Source organism: Hyla sarda, chromosome 8 (genome assembly GCF_029499605.1).
Source record: "Hyla sarda isolate aHylSar1 chromosome 8, aHylSar1.hap1, whole genome shotgun sequence".
In the NCBI taxonomy this organism is placed as follows: domain Eukaryota; kingdom Metazoa; phylum Chordata; class Amphibia; order Anura; family Hylidae; genus Hyla; species Hyla sarda.
This window is the reverse complement of record NC_079196.1, coordinates 21,137,632-21,158,840: the sequence shown is the minus strand read 5'-3', so window position 1 is coordinate 21,158,840 and position 21,209 is coordinate 21,137,632. Positions and strand designations below refer to the sequence as shown.

The 21,209-nt window shown below is 42.5% G+C and overlaps 1 protein-coding gene across 2 annotated transcripts in view; it reads right to left on the bottom strand.

The window, feature by feature from the left end:
• The window catches only part of ACMSD (aminocarboxymuconate semialdehyde decarboxylase), a 66,286-nt gene extending 45,926 nt beyond the window's left edge, over positions 1–20,360 (bottom strand). Inside the window, exon 1 of one of the 2 annotated variants that reach the window (XM_056533238.1) lies at positions 20,335–20,360. Coding sequence is in view for 1 of the 2 variants with exons in the window: in XM_056533237.1 (XP_056389212.1) it covers positions 20,234–20,269 (36 nt within the window). In the remaining variant the exon portion in view is untranslated. Of the gene's footprint in view, positions 1–20,233 lie in introns of both variants that reach the window. The other variant, XM_056533237.1, reaches the window with a different exon arrangement.
• Positions 20,361–21,209: the final 849 nt, after the last annotated feature.

Genomic DNA, 21,209 nt, shown 5'->3' with positions numbered 1-21,209 from the left:
CGCGGATATTGCGAATATAGCACTATATATTCGCAATTCCGAATATTCGCATTTTTTTTTTGTTCACAGTACACATGACAGTGATCACTGCATCCCTCTCTGCTCTTCGCATATGCTGGAAGGATTAAGATTTACAAATCTACAGAAAAAGAAGCGTGGAGAGGCTCTAAAGTGCTCTGGACAGCGATTAAGACCTGGGCTACCCAACAGACACCTATACCTCAGGTGTCACAAAATATCTAGACAATAAAATATAAAAAATGGGGCTCAAGGTCATGGATATATGGAGCAATGATTATTGAATAGAATAAATGGTATAAAATTTGTCAAATAATAATTGATGCCTGACTACCCATATCTGCAAGGGCCCTGTGGGTAGTCAGGCATCAATTATTATTTGAATTTTATTCCATTTATTCTAGTAAATAATCATTACTCCATATATCCATGACCTTGAGCCCCATTTTTTATATTTTATTGTCTGATTTACAAATCTGTTTAAAAATAAATAAATAAATAAAAAAGAATTTCCACAAGAGTATCCCTTTAAGGACTGGCCAGAATACAGTATAAGAGGGGGTCTCTGTCTTGTTACACCGGCGGTGCTGGCATGACTGTATCTATCTTGCATCCAGATTTGTAAATTACTTCTATTTAATTATCTTAATCCTTCCAGTACTTATCAGCTGCTGTATGCTCCACAGGAAGTTGTGTAGTTCTTTCCAGTCTGACCACAGTGCTCTCTGCTGACACCTCTGTCCGTGTCAGGAACTGTCCACAGTAGAAGCAAATCCCCATAGCAATCCTATCCTGCTCTGGACAGTTCCTGACACGGACAGAGGTGGCAACAGAGAGCACTGTGGTCAGGCTGAAAAGAACTACACAACTTCCTCTGTGAAAGAAACAACCGGTGTATGGTGTCAAAAAGTATAATATAGCAACTTACTAATATAATGTTATTAGCCATTGTACACAGATCTTCCATACACATCACAGGCTCTGTAGAGAGCTCCCGTCCTTCCCCCCCCTCCCCTCCGGTCTGCTCAGGATGAGACCAGTGATTTGAAGAAGGGAGCTCATATTACTGCTCATTAGGTTGATGACTCATTAGATAAGGCAGCAGGAAGCCTTCCACAGTCACAGTAGTATGTCACAGCGTACAAGTCAAACAGCACAGCGGATATAGATATATCTTTGCACTGTGGCTAATAACATATATTAGTAAATTGCTTTATTACTTTTTGACACCACATACAAGTTGTTTCTTTTGCTGGACAACCCCTTTAAAGTGTTTCTGTTGTTTCATGTGATGTTTTAGGATAAGCTGTCTTGCGTGTGTAATTGAGGAGTAGCATTATTTCTGGCCATTATATAACTTGTATATGACATTTTTCACCAGTTTTCCCCTCTGCAGGTTCCATCTTTAATTTTCAGTTGTTCCTTAGCCAGTGAGTATAGATTAGTTACCATGATAACTCCCATTCGCTGCACATACAGAAGATGGGATCCTACTCCATTATACTTCTATAGCACACTCTCAGCAGCCACATGGAGGACGTTATAGAGCAGTACTGAGCAGTATAGTGAGATATAACACTTACTGCAAGCTGCTGCAGCCACTCTCTGCTTCTGTCTCTCTCCAGCTACACTCGCTCCCCACTCCACAGGCTTCTGTGCGCATGTTACCTAATACCTCAATGAACATATCCACCTTAAAGGGGTACTCCAGTGGAAAACATTTTTTTTAAATCAACTGGTGCCAGAAGTTAAACAGATTTGTAAATGACTTCTATTAAAAAATGTTAATCCTTCCAGTATTTATCAGCTGCTGTATGCTACAGAGGAAGTTCTTTTCTTTTGAATTTCCTTTCTATCTGACCACAAGTGCTCTCTGCTGACACCTCTGTCCATGTCAGGTACTGTCCAGAGCAAGAGAGGTTTGCTGTGGGGAATTGCTTCTACTCTGGACAGTTCCTGATGTGGTAGTGGGGTGTGATGAGGGCAGATGTTGTTACCCTAGGGGCAGATGGCATTAAAGGGGTACTCCCGTGGAAAACTTTTCTTTTTAAATCAACTGGTGCCAGAAAGTTAAACAGATCTGTATTTTACTTATATTAAAAAATCTTAATCCTTCCAGTACTTATTAGCTGCTGAATACTACAGAGGAAATGGTTTTCATTTTGGAACACAGAGCTCTCTGCTGACATCCTGACCACAGTGCTCTCTGCTGACATCTCTGTCCGTTTTAAGAACTACCCAGAGTAGGAGAAAATCCCCCTAGAAAACATATGCTGGACAGTTCCTGAAATGGACAGAGATGTCAGCAGAGAGCACTGTGGTCATGATGTCAGCAGAGAGTACTGTATTCCAAAAAGTAAAAAAATTTCCTCTGTAGTATTCAGCAGCTAATAAGTACTGGAAGGATTAAGATTTTTTTTTTATAGAAGTAATTTACAAATCTGTTTAACTTTCTGGCACCAGTTGATTAGAAAAATAAATAAAAAAGTTTTCCATGGGAGTACCCCTTTAACCCCTTATATTCGTGACGCCAGGGGGTGGTTTAGCCTATAACCACCTGAAGGTATACCGCTGGATCCTGGCATAGGCACGGGGGCAATAATGACTCCGAGGCCAAGTTAGGGACAACGGTAGCTTTACTGAGGTTAGACAGATAGTAAAGTCTATACAGTTCAGCCAGGGCCCACGGAGGTGATCAGTGACGCAGAGACCTTAAGGGCTTGCTGGGACTTGTAGTAGGACTGGACAATTGAATGCAGACCACGCTGACTTGACAGATGACATGGACTGACTTGACTTGACTCATAAAGCTGTGACTTTATCTTACTTGACTTGATGGCGGCTGCAGGACTGGACTTTGAGGTCTCCATCACTCTGGACACACAGACTAGACAAGACTGCACTGGACCTCAGCAGAAGAGAGAGAAGCTCCACCCAGGGCTTATATGGGGGAGACTAGCAGGGAGCCCATAGGTCACCCCTGGGATCACTCTTAAAGATACAACACATTGTATAATACAATACACTGCAGAACATATGTACAGGGGGGGGGGGGGGACAGGTACAAGGGACCCTGGGGACACTGAAGGAAGCTGCCTGACAGGACAACATCTCCCGTACTGGGCCACCACACTGACATGGACAGAAAGAGAGCACTGTGGTCAGGCAGAAAGGAAATTCAAAAAGAAAATAACTTCCTCTGTAGTATACAGCAGCTGATAAGCACTGGAAGGATTAAGATTCTTAATAGAAGTAATTTACAAATTTGTTTAACTTTCTAGCACCAGTTGATTTAAAAAAAACTTTTTTCCAGTGGAGTACCCCTTTAAGACAGACTTGTGCTGTTTTGAAGAGTGAATGATGAGATTGTGGGCTGGGAGGCTTCCCAACCAGAGTGCTTCCAGCTGTTGAAAAACTACAACTCCCAGCATGCCCGGACAGCCAAAGGCTGTCCGGGCATGCTGGAAGTTGTAGTTTTTCAACAGCTGGAGGCACCCTGTTTGAGAAACACTGATATAGAGAGTTAACATGCAGTTCACCTAGCAGGCACCGACTCTGCATTCTTTATAAGCATTAGAAGCGAAGTATGAAAAAGAAAAATGCAATACAAATAAAAGTGACTTTTCTGCCGCCTGCGATGCAGCGTCTTATATCAATGGCAGACGGAGCTCCGACAGAGACTCTAGATGACTGTGCTGAGGTTTATGGGCTTCATACTAAGGTTCTGCGGTAATTATATCTATAAATCCTCCCACAGACGAGTGTTTAGTGCTCGCGATTTATACAGAAATATATTAAACTGCGTTACAGTGTACAAGCTGCGGCAAGGATGAACTGAGGACACACGAGTACATAAAAGAGAGACGGTGTCTGCCAGCCCTGCAGGAATATGACGGTCCATATAAACATTATCTATATATCTATCTCATATCTATCTATCTCATATCTAACTTATATCTAACTCATATCTATGTATCTCATATCAATCCCAGAGTTGCCCAAGGCTTTCTATCTCCTGTTATTCTCTACTTTACTAATGGGGTCCGTGGGCTCGCTTGACTCTTCTCCCCACTGCAGATTTGCTTCTGACTTGTTGGATGACCTGATGGCGGGATCCTGTGAAGGGTGCTGTAGCTCTGGAACAATTTAGATCAGTCCTGTCCTCATGTGGTGAGGTACAGGTCCACAGCAGAGGTCTAGAGGTGACCTCTCCTTCTCATCACACGATTAACTACCTCTTCTCAGTCTATCAGACTTAAAGGGGTTATCCGGGAAAAAACTTTTTTTTATATATATATATCAACTGGCTGCAGAAAGTTAAACAGATTTGTAAATTACGTCTATTAAAAAAATCTTAATCCTTTCAGTACTTATGAGCTGCTGAAGTTGAGTTGTTCTTTTCTGTCTAAGTGCTCTCTGATGACACCTGTCTTGGGAGCTGTCCAGAGTAGAAGCAAATCCCCATAGCAAACCGATTCTGCTCTTTAAGAAAATTCTAGAATCTTTAAGAAAATTCTAGAATCTGAGCAGTAGACTAAACAAACACTTTGTAAACATTTTAGACCGATCAGCAAATTAAAAAAAATAATAATAATCTACGAGAACTTTCGGCGACTCTGCAGAGCTGCACTGATGGTCTCCTCCCGGAGTAAATGGCAAATATCTTCCTGCATTATTTAATAAGTCTCCAGTTTAATCAGAAATCGGAATCCACAAAGGTCAGTACATTAGTTTAATTCTACATCAAGCCTTTTTTCCAGGGAGAAACCATTTAGGTCCGGGGGAGGTAAAAAGTAAAAAAAAAAAAAAAAAATATTTAAAATAAAATTGCCCCTAGAAATTTAATTAACCTTTTCAGAGGTTTAATGAGGCTCTGGGTAGTGGAGAAATCCTCAGCTCCTCCGACTTTGCATCCGAAAAATGATTAATTAAACATCGGCGGCGGCGGCGCTCCGATCCCACGACTCGCTGTTTCTTAATTAAATGAAAATGAACTTTAGAATGGAACTAAAAGTTTTATCTCAGCAGAGATCATGTTTAAATATCTTTCAAATCTGTGTTCATTTTATTAGACAAATCAACATCCCATAGAAGAAGTCTAGATGTGGGAGGGGCTTATTTTATGGAGGTGGGGCAGTAATGATGCAGTGTCCCACTGCGTGAGTTTCCAGTGCTATACTAATTGGTTATGAGACAGATCTATGTCTATGTATGTACTTTGCCGCCACCTAGTGGCCATTCAAAGGGGTAGAAAGGTGGCCGGTCCCTGCTTAGTCAACCATTCCCTTCATGTGAAGCTGGGAATTAGTCATGTGGGAGGGGCTTATTTTATGGAGGTGGGGCAGTAATGATGCAGTGTCCCACTGCGTGAGTTTCCAGTGCTATACTAATTGGTTATGAGACAGATCTATGTCTATGTATGTACTTTGCCGCCACCTAGTGGCCATTCAAATGGGTAGAAAGGTGGCCGGTCCCTGCTTAGTCAACCATTCCCTTCATGTGAAGCTGGGAATTAGTCATGTGGGAGGGGCTTATTTTATGGAGGTGGGGCAGTAATGACGCAGTGTCCCACTGCGTGAGTTTCCAGTACTATAGTAATTGGTTATGAGACAGATCTATGTCTATGTATGTACTTTGCCGCCACCTAGTGGCCATTCAAATGGGTAGAAAGGTGGCAGGTCCCTGCTTAGTCAACCATTCCCTTCATGTGAAGCTGGGAATTAGTCAGTCTAAAGCTGTGTTTCCCAACCTGTGTGCCTCCAGCTGTTGCAAAACTACAACTTCCAGCATGCCTTTGGCTGTCCGGGAATGCTGGGAGCGACCTGATACAATGGAGTCTGCAGAACGTAGTGATCCTGGGGTTTCAGATAAAATGTAAAGACCACAAGACCCCATGCCAGATATATTAGGGGGGTCGGATACAATGCAGAATTAGATCTGATTCCGATTATCGATACAAAACAATGCAGAATTAGATCTGATTTTGATTATTGATACAATGTTGCGATCACACATCCTGTACAGTATGTAACTATATTATGGGTTGTATAGTAGACAGCAGGTCATAGAGCAGTGTTTCCCAACCAGGGTGCCTCCAGCTGTTGCAAAACTACAACTCCCAGCATGCCCGGACAGCCAACGGCTGTCCGGGCATGCTGGGAGTTGTAGTTTTGCAACAGCTGGAGGCACCCTGGTTGCAAAACACTGCTCTAGAGTGTAATGTCAGAATTAGGGTATGTTCACACGACAGATAATGAACGGAATCTCCGCTCGCAGAATTCCGCGAGCGGAGGTTCCATTCTGGTAGGACCCCGCCATTGACTACTATGCAGTGTTCGCGGACTTCCGTGCAAAGAATGAACATGTTCTTTCTTTGCGCCGAACAATTTCAGCGGCGGAATTGTCCGCCGCGGAAATTCCGCAGTGTGAACGGGTCCCGCGGAAACCCATTCACACTGATGTTTATGCTCACAGCACGTAATTCCGTTTGCGGCATTCCGCTCACGGAATTCCGCCGGAATTACGTAGTGTGAACATACCCTTAGTGTAGAGTTCAGTTTGTGTACCAGAGCTCACCCTGGCGAATACTGCTAGTAACCTAGCGGTACTGTTCAGTCCTAAGGGGTATACATACAGAAAGTGTGCAGGTGATCAAGAGGACCGTATAATTATGCAGAGTCAGCAAGGAGTAATGGAACATTGTTCCTTTCTGCATTCCAGGACCTGTCGGGCTTTAGGCCGGGTCTGGTCAACAAGGTGGCTTAAAGGGGTACTTAGGTGAAAAAAATTTTTTTTGTTGTTGTTCAAATCAATTGGCTCCTGAAAGTTAAACAGATTTGTAAATCGTAATCCTTCCAGTACTTATCAGCTGCTGTATGCTCCAGTTGTGTAGTTCTTTTTAGTTTGACCACAGTGCTCTCTGCTGACACCTCTGTCCATGTCAGGAACTGTCCGGAGCAGGAGCAAATCCCCATAGCATACCTCTCCTGCTCTGGACAGTTCCTGACACCGACAGAGGTGTCAGCAGAGAGCACTGTGGTCAGACAGAAAAGAACAACTCAACTTCCTCTGTAGTATACAGCAGCTGATAAGTACTGGAAGTGTTAAGATTTTTTATATAAAAATAATTAAAAAAATCTTTTTAATTTTCTGGCATCAGTTGATTTAAAAACAAAATTGTTTTTCCAACGGAATACCCCTTTAATTATTAAAGTCGCCTTATGTTGGAGAACCCCCTTTAACCCCTTTAGGACCAGGCCATTTTACACCTTAGGACCAGAGCGTTTTTTTTGCACATCTGACCACTGTCACTTTAAACATTAATAACTCTGGAATGCTTTTAGTTATCATTCTGATTCCGAGATTGTTTTTTCGTGACATATTCTACTTTAACACAGTGGTAACATTTTGTGGTAACTTGCATCCTTTCTTGGTGAAAAATCCCAAAATTTGATGAAAAATTAGAAAATTTAGCATTTTTCTAACTTTGAAGCTTTCTGCTTGTATCCATTTGTAAAAAATGGATATTCAAAATATATTTTTTTTATTCACATTTCCAATATGTCCACTTTATGTTTGCATCATAAAATTGACGTGTTTTTACTTTTGGAAGACACCAGAGGGCTTCAAAGTTCAGCAGCACTTTTCCAATTTTTCACAAAATTTTGAATCAAGCTTTTTTTCAGAGACCAGTTCAGGTTTGAAGTGGATTTGAAGGGTCTTCCCATTAGAAATACCCCACAAATGACCCCATTATAAAAACTACACCCCCCAAAGTATTCAAAATGACTATCAGTAAGTGTTTTAACCCTTTAGGTGTTTCACAGGAATAGCAGCAAAGTGAAGGAGAAAATTCACAATCTTTATTTTTTACACTTGCATGTTCTTGTAAACCCAATTTTTTAATTTTTACAAGGAGTAAAAGGAGAAAATGTATACTTCTATTTGTAGCCCAATTTCTTTCGAGTAAGCACATACCTCATATGTCTATGTAAAGTGGTCGGCGGGCGCAGTAGAGGGCTCAGAGGCGAAGGAGCAACAAGGGGATTTTGGAGAGTACGTTTTTCAGAAATGGTTTTTGGGGGGCATGTTGCATTTAGGAAGCCCCTATGGTGCCAGAACAGCAAAAATAACCCACATGGCATACCATTTTGGAAACTAGACCCCTTGGGGAACGTAACAAGGAATAAAGTGAGCCTTAATACCCCACAGGTGTTTCACGACTTTTGCATATGTAAAAAAAAAATTCTTTTTTTCACTAAAATGTGTGTTTCCCCCCCAAAATTTCACATTTTTTCAAGGGTTAATAGCAGAAAATACCCCCCAAAATTTTTAACCCCATCTCTTCTAAGTATGGCGGTACCCCATAAGTTGGCATGAAGTGCATTACGGGCGAACTACAATGCTCAGAAGAGAAGGAGTGATATTTGACTTTTTGAGAGCAAATTTTGCTCGGGGGGCATGTCGCATTTAGGAAGCCCCTATGGTGCCAGAACAGCAAAAAAAAAAAAAAAAACACATGGCATACCATTTTGGAAACTAGACCCCTTGAGGAACGTAACAAGGAATAAAGTGAGCCTTAATATCCCACACGGGTTTCATGACTTTTGCATATCTAAAAAAATATTTATATTTTTTTCACTAAAATGTGTGTTTCCCCCCAAATTTCACATTTTTGCAAGGGTTAATAGCAGAAAATACCCCCCAAAATTTGTAACCCCATCTCTTCTGAGTATGGAGGTACCCCATAAGTGGACCTGAAGTGCACTACGGGCGAACTACAATGCTCAGAAGAGGAGGAGCACCATTGAGCTTTTGGAAAGAGAATTCGTTTGGAATGGTAGTCAGGGGCCATGTGCATTTACAAAGCCCCCCGTAGTGCCAGAACAGTGGACCCCCCCCCCCACATGTGACCCCATTTTGGAAACTACACCCCTCACAGAATATAATAAGGGGTACAGTGAGCATTTACACCCCACTGGCGTTTGACAGATCTTTGGAACAGTGGGCTGTGCAAATGGAAAATTAAATTTTTCATTTTCACTGATCACTGTGCCAAAAATCTGTCAGACACCTGTGGGGCGTAAATGCTCACTGTACCCCTTATTACATTACATGAGGGGTGTAGTTTCCAAAATGGGGTCACATGTGGGTATATATTTTTTGTGGTTTATGTCAGAACCGCTGTAAAATCAGCCACCCCTGTGCAAATCACCAATTTAGGCCTCAAATGTACATGGTGCGCTCTCACTCCTGAGCCTTGTTGTGCGTCCGCAGAGCATTTTACGCCCACATATGGGGCATTTCCGTACTCAGGAGAAATTGGGTTACAATTTTTGGGGTCATTTTTTCCTTTTACCTCCTGTGAAAATAAAAAGTAAAGGACAACACCAGCATGTTAATGTAAAAAAAAATTTTTTTTACACTAACAGGCTGGTGTAGACCCCAACTTTTCTTTTTCATAAGGGGTAAAAGGAAAAAAAGCCCCCAAAATTAGTAGTGCAATTTCTCCCGAGTACGGAGATACCCCATATGTGGCACTAAACTGTTTCCTTGAAATCCGACAGGGCTCTGAAGTGAGAGAGCGCCATGCGCATTTGAGGACTAAATTAGGTATTGCACAGGGGTGGACATAGGGGTATTCTACGCCAGTGATTCCCAAACAGGGTGCCTCCAGCTGTTGCTAAACTCCCAGCATGCCTGGACAGTTAGTGGCTGTCCGGAAATGCTGGGAGTTGTTGTTTTGCAACAGCTGGAGGCTCTATTTTGGAAACACTGCCGTACAATACGTTTTTTATTTTTATTGGGGGGACAGTGTAAGGGGGTGTATATGTTGTGTTTTACTCTTTATTATGTGTAGTGTAGTGTTTTTAGGGTACGTTCACACTGGCGGGTTTACAGTGAATTTACCGCTAGGAGTTTGCGCTGCGGTGAAAAATTTGCCGCAGCTCATACTTGAAGCACAAAACTTACTGTAAGCTTGCCAGTGTGAATGTACCCTGTACGTTCACATGGGGGTGCAAACCTCCAGCTGTTTCAAAACTACAACTCCCAGCATGTACTGACAGACCGTGCATGCTGGGAGTTGTACTTTTGCAACAGCTGGAGGCACACTGGTTGGAAAACCTTCAGTTAGGTTCTGTTACCTAACTCAGTATTTTCCAACCAGTGTGCCTCCAGCTGTTGCAAAACTTCAACTCCCAGCATGTACTGATCGCCGAAAGGCATGCTGGGAGATGTAGTTATGCAACAGCTGGAGGTACGCAACTACAACTCCCAGCATGCAGAGACAGCTGTTTGCTGTTTAGGCATGCTGGGAGTTGCAGTTTTGCAACATCTGGAGAGCTATAGTTTAGAGACCACTGCACAGTGGTCTCCAAACTGTGGACCTCCAGATGTTGCAAAACTACAACTCCCAGCATGCCCAGACAGCAAACTGCTGTCTGGGCATGCTGGGAGTTGTAGTTTTGCAAGATCTGGAGGTGCACAGTATAGAGATCACTTTGCAGTGGTCTCAAACTGTAGACCTCCAGCTGTTGCAAAACTGCAACTCCCAGCAAGCCTAATCAGCTCTCTGGGCATGCTGGGAGTTGTAGTTTTACAACATCTGGAGGGTTACAGATTAGAGACCACTATAGTGGTCTCAGACTGTAGCCCTCCAGATGTTGCTAAGTAACTCACCAGCTTCCGTTGGATCCAGGAAGCTGCGTTCCTCTTCTTACGCCGATCGTCGCCCGCTGCCGTCGCCGATGGGTAAGTGGATCTTCGGTTTCCCCGTCCTGCCCCGAAAGTAAACCCCTCCGCCCCCGATCTGCTATTGGTGGTCGCGTCCAGACCACCAATAGCAGAGATAGGAGGGGTGGCAACTCTGCCACCTCACTCCTATCGCTACAGGGGGATCGTGGGTGTCTAGGACACCCGCGATCCCCCTTCTATTCCGGGTCAACGGGTCACCATAGACCCGTAATGACCTGGAATCGGTGCAAATCGCAAGTGTGAATTCACTTGCGATTTGCGCCGATCGCCGACATGGGGGGGTCTAATGACCCCCCAGGGCATTTGCGCGGGGTGCCTGCTGATCGATATCAGCAGTCACCCTGGCCCGATCCCCGCCCGGCGCGCGGCGGGGACCGAAATTCCCACGGGCGTACAGGTACGCCCTTGGTCCTTAAGTACCAGGGAGCAAAGGCGTACCTGTACGCCCTGGGTCCTTAAGGGTTTAACCCCTTAAGGACTCAGCCCATTTTGGCCTTAAGGACTCAGACAATTTAATTTTTACGTTTTCATTTTTTCCTCCTCGCCTTCTAAAAATCATAACTCTTTTATATTTTCATCCACAGACTAGTATGAGGGCTTGTTTTTTGCGCGATCAGTTGTCCTTTGTAATGACATAACTCATTATATCATAAAATGTATGGCGCAACCAAAAAACACTATTTTTGTGGGGAAATTAAAACGAAAAACGCAATTTTGCTAATTTTGGAAGGTTTTGTTTTCACGCCGTACAATTTATGGTAAAAGTGACGTGTGTTCTTTATTCTGAGGGTCAATACAATTAAAATGATACCCATTATTATATACTTTTATATTATTGTTGCGCTTAAAAAAAATCACAAACTTTTTAACCAAATTAGTACGTTTATAATCCCTTTGATGACCTCTAACTTTTTTATTTTTCCGTATAAGCGGCGGTATGGGGGCTCATTTTTTGCGCCATGATCTGTACTTTTTTTTGGTACCACATTTGCATATAAAAAACTTTTAATACATTTTTTATAATTTTTTTAAAAATAAAATGTATTAAAAAAGTAGGAATTTTGGACTTTTTTTTATTTTTTTTCGTTCACGCCGTTCACCGTACGGGATCATTAACATTTTATTTTAATAGTTCGGACATTTACGCACGCGGCGATACCAAATATGTCTATAAAAAATGTTTTTTACGCTTTTTGGGGGTAAAATAGGAAAAAACGGACGTTTTACTTTTTTATTGGGGGAGGGTATTTTTCACTTTTTTTTTACTTTTACTTTTACATTTTTTTACATTTTTTTTTACACTTGAATAGTCCCCATAGGGGACTATTCATAGCAATACCATGATTGCTAATACTGATCTGTTCTATGTATAGGACATAGAACAGATCAGTATTATCGGTCATCTTCTGCTCTGGTCTGCTCGATCACAGACCAGAGCAGGAGACACCGGGAGCCGCACGGAGGAAGGTGAGGGGACCTCCGTGCGGCGTTAGGAATGATCGGATCCCCGCAGCAGCGCTGCGGGCGATCCGATCGTTCATTTAAATCGCGAACCGCCGCAGATGCCGGGATCTGTATTGATCCCGGCACCTGAGGGGTTAATGGCGGATGCCCGCGACATCGCGGGCGTCGGCCATTGCCGGCGGGTCCCTGGCTGCGATCAGCAGCCGGGATCAGCCACGCATGACACGGGCATCGCTCCGATGCCCGCGGTTATGCTTAGGACGTAAATGTACGTCCTGGTGCGTTAAGTACCACCTCACCAGGACGTACATTTACGTCCTGCGTCCTTAACCCCTTAAGGACTCAGGGTTTTTCCGTTTTTGCACTTTCGTTTTTTCCTCCTTACCTTTAAAAAATCATAACCCTTTCAATTTTCCACCTAAAAATCCATATTATGGCTTATTTTTTGCGTCGCCAATTCTACTTTGCAGTGACATTAGTCATTTTACCCAAAAAGGCACGGCGAAACGGAAAAAAAAATCATTGTGCAACAAAATCGAAAAAAAACGCCATTTTGTAACTTTTGGGGGCTTCCGTTTCTACGCAGTGCATATTTCGGTAAAAATTACACCTTATCATTATTCTGTAGGTCCATACGGTTAAAATGATACCCTACTTATATAGGTTTGATTTTGTCGCACTTCTGGAAAAAATCATAACTACATGCAGGAAAATTTATACGTTTAATAATGTCATCTTCTGACCCCTATAACTTTTTTATTTTTCCACGTATGGGGCAGTATAAGGACTCATTTTTTGCGCCGTGATCTGAAGTTTTTATTGGTATGATTTTTGTTTTGATCTGACTTTTTGATCACTTTTTATTCATTTTTTAATGTTATAAAAAGTTACCAAAATACGCTCTTTTGGACTTTGGAATTTTTTTGCGCGTACGCCATTGACCGTACGGCTTAATTAATGATATATTTTTATAGTTCGGACATTTACGCACGCGGCGATACCACATATGTTTATTTTTATTTTTTTTTACACTGTTTTATTTTTCTTATGGGAAAAGGGGGGTGATTCAAACTTTTATTAGGGAAGGGGTTAAATGACCTTTATTAACACTTTTTTTTTACTTTTTTTTTGCAGTGTTATAGGTCCCATAGGGACCTATAACACTGCACACACTGATCTTTCATCCTGATCACAGGCGTGTATTAACACGCCTGTGATCAGCATTATCGACGCTTGACTGCTCCTGCCTGGATCTCAGGCACGGAGCAGTCATTCGTCGATCGGACACCGAGGAGGCAGGTAAGAGCCCTCCCGGTGTCCGATCAGCTGTTCGGGATGCCGCGATTTCACCGCGGCGGTCCCGAACAGCCCGACTGAGCAGCCGGGATACTTTCAGTTTCACTTTAGAAGCGGCGGTCAGCTTTGACCGCCGCTTCTAAAGGGTTAATACCGCACATCGCCGCGATCGGCGATGTGTGGTATTAGCCTCGGGTCCCGGCCGTTGATTAGCGCCGGGACCCACGCGATATGATGCGGGATCGCGGCGCGATCCCGCTTCATATCGCGGGAGCCGGCGCAGGACATAAATATACGTCCTGCGTCGTTAAGGGGTTAAGGGGTTAAAGGAGCACTCCGGTGAAAAACTTTTTTTTTTTTTTTTTAAATCAACTGGTGCCAGAAAGTTAAACCGATTTGTAAATTACTTCTATTAAAAAATCTTAATCCTTCCTGTACTTATTAGCTGCTGAATACTACAGCGGGAATTCTTTTCTTTTTGAAACACAGAATCCATTTTATGAACTGTCCAGAGCAGCATATGTTTTCTATGGGGATTTTCTCCTAGTACTGGACAGTACCTAAAATGGACAGAGATGTCAGCAGAGAGCACTGTGCTCATGATATCAGCAGACAGTTCTGTGTTTAAAGAAGAAAATAATTCCCGCTGTAGTATTCAGCAGCTAATAAGTACAGGAAGGATTAAGATTTTTTAATAGAAGTAATTTACAAATCTGTTTAACTTTCTAACACCAGTTGATTAAAAAAAATAAAAAAATAAAAAAGTACCCCTTTAAGGAGATAAACATTGATCTTGTGTAACCCTCTAACCACCTTGTTGACTTCCATTCTCTTCTATTCTAAGGGACAGGTAAGGTCACGGAAATGTCAGTTGACCGCGGAGTAATCTCCCTGACATTTTCTCTGCGATCCCGATGGCGTTCAGGGCCTTTCGTGACAGTTGCAGAATGTATTTTCGCTTGCGACCTCACTCTTCAGATTATGTCCCTTGACCCTGTGTTTTCAAATCACATGGCGACAGAAAGTTATACAGGTTTGTAAATTATTTCTATATAAAAATCTTAATCCTCCCAGTACTTATCAGCTGCTGTATTCTCCAGAGGAAGTTGTCTAGTTTTTTTTTCCAGTCTGACCATATTGCTCTCTGCTGACACCTCTGTCCATGTCAGTAATTGTCCAGTGCAAGAGAGGTTTGCTATGGGGATTTGCTCCTGCTCTGGACAGTTCCTGACATGGACAGAGGTGGCAACAGAGAGCACTGTGGTCAGACTGGAAAGAACTACACAACTTCCACTGGAGCATACAGCAGCTGTATACAGTAATAGAAAAGCTTGTAAACATGGGTATCGTTTTAATAGTATTGACCCACAGAATAAAGTAAACATGTCATTTTTACTGTAAAGTGCACTGCGTAAAAAAAAAAAAAAAAAAAAAAAAATTTGCAAAATTGATGTTTATATTTCCAATAATATTGTTTGGTTGCTCCATATGTTTTATGGTAAAATGAAATTTGTCATTACAAATAACAATTGTTTGCGCAAAAAAAAAAAAAAAAAATAAACAAGATCTCAGATGGGTCTGTGGATGGAAAAATAAGAGTTATGGCTCTTTAAAGGTGAGGAGGAAAAAAACGAAAAGGGAAAAAATAAAATTGACGGTGTCCTCAACGGGTTAAGCATTTCAATCCCGGCTGGCTGTGTTCTCTGTGCAAAACTATAACTCCCAGCATGCCCGGACAGCCAACGGCTGTCCGAGCATGCTGGGAGTTGTAGTTTTGCAACATCTGTCTGAGCATGCTGGGAGTTGTAGTTTTGCAACATCTGTCTGAGCATGCTGGGAGTTATAGTTTTGCAACATCTGTCCGGGCATGCTGGGAGTTGTAGTTTTGCAACATCTGTCTGAGCATGCTGGGAGTTGTAGTTTTGCAACATCTGTCTGAGCATGCTGGGAGTTGTAGTTTTGCAACATCTGTCTGAGCATGCTGGGAGTTATAGTTTTGCAACATCTGTCCGGGCATGCTGGGAGTTGTAGTTTTGCAACATCTGTCTGAGCATGCTGGGAGTTGTAGTTTTGCAACATCTGTCCGGGCATGCTGGGAGTTGTAGTTTTGCAACATCTGTCTGGGCATGCTGGGAGTTATAGTTTTGCAACATCTGTCCGGGCATGCTGGGAGTTGTAGTTTTGCAACATCTGTCTGAGCATGCTGGGAGTTATAGTTTTGTAACATCTCTCCGGGCATGCTGGGAGTTGTAGTTTTGCAACATCTGTCTGGGAGTTATAGTTTTGCAACATCTGTCCAGGCATGCTGGGAGTTATAGTTTTGTAACATCTGTCCGGGCATGCTGGGAGTTATAGTTTTGTAATATCTGTCCGGGCATGCTGGGGGTTATAGTTTTGTAATATCTGTCCGGGCATGCTGGGAGTTATAGTTTTGTAATATCTGTCCGGGCATGCTGGGGGTTATAGTTTTGTAATATCTGTCTGAGCATGCTGGGAGTTATAGTTTTGTAACATCTGTCTGAGCATGCTGGGAGTTATAGTTTTGTAATATCTGTCCGGGCATGCTGGGAGTTATAGTTTTGTAATATCTGTCTGAGCATGCTGGGAGTTATAGTTTTGTAATATCTGTCTGAGCATGCTGGGAGTTATAGTTTTGTAATATCTGTCTGAGCATGCTGGGAGTTATAGTTTTGTAACATCTGTCTGAGCATGCTGGGAGTTATAGTTTTGTAATATCTGTCCGGGCATGCTGGGAGTTATAGTTTTGTAATATCTGTCCGGGCATGCTGGGGGTTATAGTTTTGTCATATCTGTCCGGGCATGCTGGGGGTTATAGTTTTGTAACATCTGTCCGGGCATGCTGGGGGTTATAGTTTTGTAACATCTGTCTGGGCATGCTGGGAGTTGTAGTTTTGCAACATCTGAAGGCACCCTGTACTAGACAATTTCTATTGTGTTGACTTTAGAAAGTGGCGAGTGGCTTCCGGATGGTTGATTTGATTTGTCACTTTAGACCGGGCTTGTCTGACTCTCAAAGATATCTTGGTTACGTGCCCCCGCTCCTGAGACCCCTGACCAAGCTTTGCTGTTAGCTGTAACAATGACTCCGGGCCTGGAATCATATGCTGCTACTCAGAAGATGCAGCCTAATTAGATGTCCAGCTGGAGTAATCAAACACCTAACCTTTTTCAATGCCTGCCACATCAGGAAAAAGAGGCAAGCACAGGGCCTACACGTGAACCTCTACATAATTCTCTAATAGCAGCCTATGCTGCACTATATAAGGAAAAATAAAATAAAAAAAATTCCTGAAGAGAGCTGCTTTTTTTTTTATTTATTTATTTATTTTTAATATTTTTTGGGTACACTTCATCTTTAAAAGAAAATCCATTCTCTACAATTTCAGATGATTCCTTGCAATCCTTTCTTGAAGTTCCTGAATGTGCAGTAAGGATAGAATTGTAATAGGGGTAACAGGGGCTCATCTTCACCTTTAGGCTAGGTATACACTAGAGATGAGCGAACTTACAATAAATTCGATTCGTCACGAACTTCTCGGCTCGGCAGTTGATGACTTTTCCGGCATAAATTAGTTCAGCTTTCAGGTGCTCCGGTGGGCTGGAAAAGGTGGATACAGTCCTAGAAGACTCTTTCCTAGGAATGTACCCACCTTTTCCAGCCCACCGGAGCACCTGAAAGCTGAACTCATTTATGCAGGATAAGTCATCAACTGCCGAGCCGAGAAGTTCGTGACGAATCGAATTTACTGTAAGTTCGCTCATCTCTAAATAGATCCTTATTCAGTATCCTGCCATGATACTTCTTATCTTGCTTTGAGCCATAGGATCCTGTACCGGCTGTTTACTGCAGCGTAAGCAAATTCTTTTAATAGGGGAAAGGTGTTTCGGAGCTGGGAGAAGTGAGATCCATAGAACGTTTTCATCTCCTCATTATGCATCGTGGGCAGCTGTGAACCAGGAAAATAATGTGCATTGTAATTAATCTGACAGCTCCAGCGCCATACAAAGCCTGAACCACATAGTTACTGCCCCCATATCAGTGCACTTGTTAAAGGGGTACTACAGTGGAAAAAAAAATGTATTTATTTATTTTTTTTTTTTTAAATCAACTGGTGCCAGAAAGTTAAACAGATTTGTAAATTACTTCTATTAAAAAATCTTAATCCTTCCAGTACTTATCAGCTGCTGAATACTACAGAGGAAGTTCTTTTCTTTTTTTAATCTCCTTTCTGTCTGACCACAGTGCTCTCTGCTGACACCTCTGTCCATGTCAGGAACTGTCCAGAACAGGAGAGGTTTGCTATGGGCATTTACTCCTACTCTGGACAGTTGCTGACATGGACAGAGGTGTCAGTAGAGAGCACTGTGGTCAGACTGAAAATAACAACTTAAAGGGGTACTCTAGTGGATAATTTTTTTTTTTTTCAAATCTACTTGTGCCAGAACGTTAAACAGATTTGTAAATTACTTCTATTAAAAAATCTTAATCCTTCCAGTACTTATCAGCTGCTGAATACTACAGAGGAAGTTCTTTTCTTTTTTAATCTCCTTTCAGTCTGACCACAGTGCTCTCTGCTGCCACCTCTGTCCATGTCAGGAACTGTCCAGAACAGGAGAGGTTTGCTATGGGGATTTTCTCCTACTCTGGACAGTTCCTGACATGGACAGAGGTGTCAGTAGAGAGCACTGTGGTCAGACTGAAAACAACAACTTAAAGGGGTACTATAGTGGATAATTATTTTTTTTTTTCAAATCTACTTGTGCCAGAACGTTAAACAGATTTGTAAATGACTTCTATTGAAAAATCTTAATCCTTCCAGTACTTATCAGCTGCTGTATGCTCCAGAGGAAGTTGTTTTATTTTATTTTATTTCTTTTCTGTCTGACCACAGTGCTCTCTGCTGACACCTCTGTCCATGTCAGGAACTATGCAGAGCAGGAGAGGTTTGCTATGGGGATTTGCTCTTGCTCTGGACAGATCCTAAAATGGACAGAGATGTCAGCAGAGAGCACTGTGGTCAGACAGAAAGGAAATTCAAAAAGAAAAGAACTTCCTGTGGATCATACCGGCACATTATGGAAGAACTTAGATCTGCATTTCTATTCCTGGATAACCCCTTTAAAAAAAGTAACTCCATCCATGGAGGGACACAGCATATGCTTGGTTGTCGGGTGTCTAAAACAACACGTGCCCCGCGGCGGGAGTTCAGTGCAAGAGCGGATTTCTAATTAATAGGAATAATTATTTGTGAATTTCTTTTCTGTCTGACCACAGTGCTCTCTGCTGACACCTCTGTCCGTGTCAGGAAGTGTCCAGAGCAGGAGAGGTTTGCTATGGGAATTTGCTCCTGCTCTGGACAGTTCCTGACACGGACAGAGGTGTCAGCAGAGAGCACTGTGCTCAGACTGGAAAGAACTACACAACTTCCTCTGGAGCATACAGCAGCTGTACACAGTAATAGAAAAGAGTGTAACCATGGGTATCGTTTTAATCGCATTGACCCACATAATAAAGAAAACATGTCATTTTTACCGTCAAGTGCACTACGTAAAAAAAGTAACCCCCCAAAAAATGGTACAAAAATTGCTGTTAATCTTTAAAATAATATTGTTTGGTTGCTCCATATGTTTTATGGTAAAATTAAAGGTGTCATTACAAATAACAATTGGTTACGCAAAAAAAAAACAAAAAAAAACAAGCCCTTATATGGGTCTATGGATGGAAAAATAAGAGTTATGGTTCTTTAAAAGTAAGGAGGAAAAAAACGAAAACGGAAAAAAGAAATTGACGGTGTCCTCAAGGGGTTAAGCACTTCACTCCCCGGCTTGCTGTGTTCTCTGTGCAAAACTACAACTCCCAGCATGCCCGGACAGCCAACGGCTGTCCGGGCATGCTGGGAGTTGTAGTTTTGCAACATCTGTCCGGGCACGCTGGGAGTTGTACTTTTGTAATATCTGTCCGGGCACACTGGGAGTTGTACTTTTGTAATATCTGTCCGGGCACGCTGGGAGTTGTACTTTTGTAATATCTGTCCGGGCACGCTGGGAGTTATACTTTTGTAATATTTGTCCGGGCACGCTGGGAGTTGTACTTTTGTAATATCTGTCTGGGCACGCTGGGAGTTATACTTTTGTAATATCTGTCCGGGCATGCTGGGAGTTGTAGTTTTGCAACATCTGTCCGGGCACGCTGGGAGTTGTACTTTTGTAATATCTGTCCGGGCACACTGGGAGTTGTACTTTTGTAATATCTGTCCGGGCACGCTGGGAGTTGTACTTTTGTAATATCTGTCCGGGCACGCTGGGAGTTATACTTTTGTAATATTTGTCCGGGCACGCTGGGAGTTGTACTTTTGTAATATCTGTCTGGGCACGCTGGGAGTTATACTTTTGTAATATCTGTCCGGGCATGCTGGGAGTTGTACTTTTGTAATATCTGTCCGGGCATGCTGGGAGTTGTACTTTTGTAATATCTGTCCGGGCATGCTGGGAGTTGTACTTTTGTAATATCTGTCCGGGCATGCTGGGAGTTGTAGTTTTGCAACATCTGGAGGCAACCTGTACTAGAGAATTTGCATCAGTGCATGGAGTGTTCAGGTTCTGGCACCGTACGGCGTGCGGCTGAAATGCTGTTCGCACTTTGCTGAGAGAAGGTGTCATGGCTGACTAAGTGACTCACACTTATGCGGCAGCTCCGTAATTTCTCTTTCACCATGATGTTAAATCACAAGACCTGGATCGGTGTGACCCCCGTGACTCCACAGTCACTGACCTTATTACCGTCAGGCCTGGTAGAGTCCAAGTCCGTCTGTCACACAGTTAGTCACAATGTAGGAGATTTATCAAAACATGTGCCCATAGCAACCAATCAGATTGCTTCTTTCCTTTTTCAAAGGGTTGGTTGCTATGGGCAACTGCACCCCTCTTCCCCTTCACAGGCTTTGATAAATCTCACCCTATATTCCCATTTACCAACATAATCTTCCAAGAGAGTGATCTGCAATGCTAAGGCCGGGTTCACACCACGTTTTTGCAATACGGTTCCCGTATCAGGTTTTTGATTCCTCAAAACCTGACTAAACTGTATCAAAATGTGTGTACAAATTTTAACCCGTATACAGTTAAAAACTGTATACGGTTTGAAAAGTGATGTCCGGTTGCATCCGTTTTTAAGAAAAAAACGTATACATTTTTAACTTTTCACTCCATTATGAATAAAGTTTCACTTGTTTGATTGAAATTCCAAGAAAAAAAAACTGTGCAAAGTCAAAAACCGTATGGTGAAAACCGTATGGAACCGTGCGCACATACAGTTCTGTACAATTACCATGTTGAAAAAAAACCATATATGATTTAATACAGTTTTTCACCTGGACCAAAAAACGTGGTAGACTACGGATTTGGATACGGGGAAAAAAAACGGACAAAACTGTGCAGGATGCAAAACGGATGCATCTTTTGGCATATGGATTTCAATGGAGAGTCAGTGCATACGGTTTTCAATACGGTTCCATACGGTTTTTACATTGAAAACGTAGAGGGGAACTGTATTGCACAAACGTGGTGTGAATGCAGCCTAAGACGTGATAAGAAGTGTATCTAAGCCTATTATGTGTGATACTCTCGGATAAGTCAGTGCATCTAAGCCTATCATC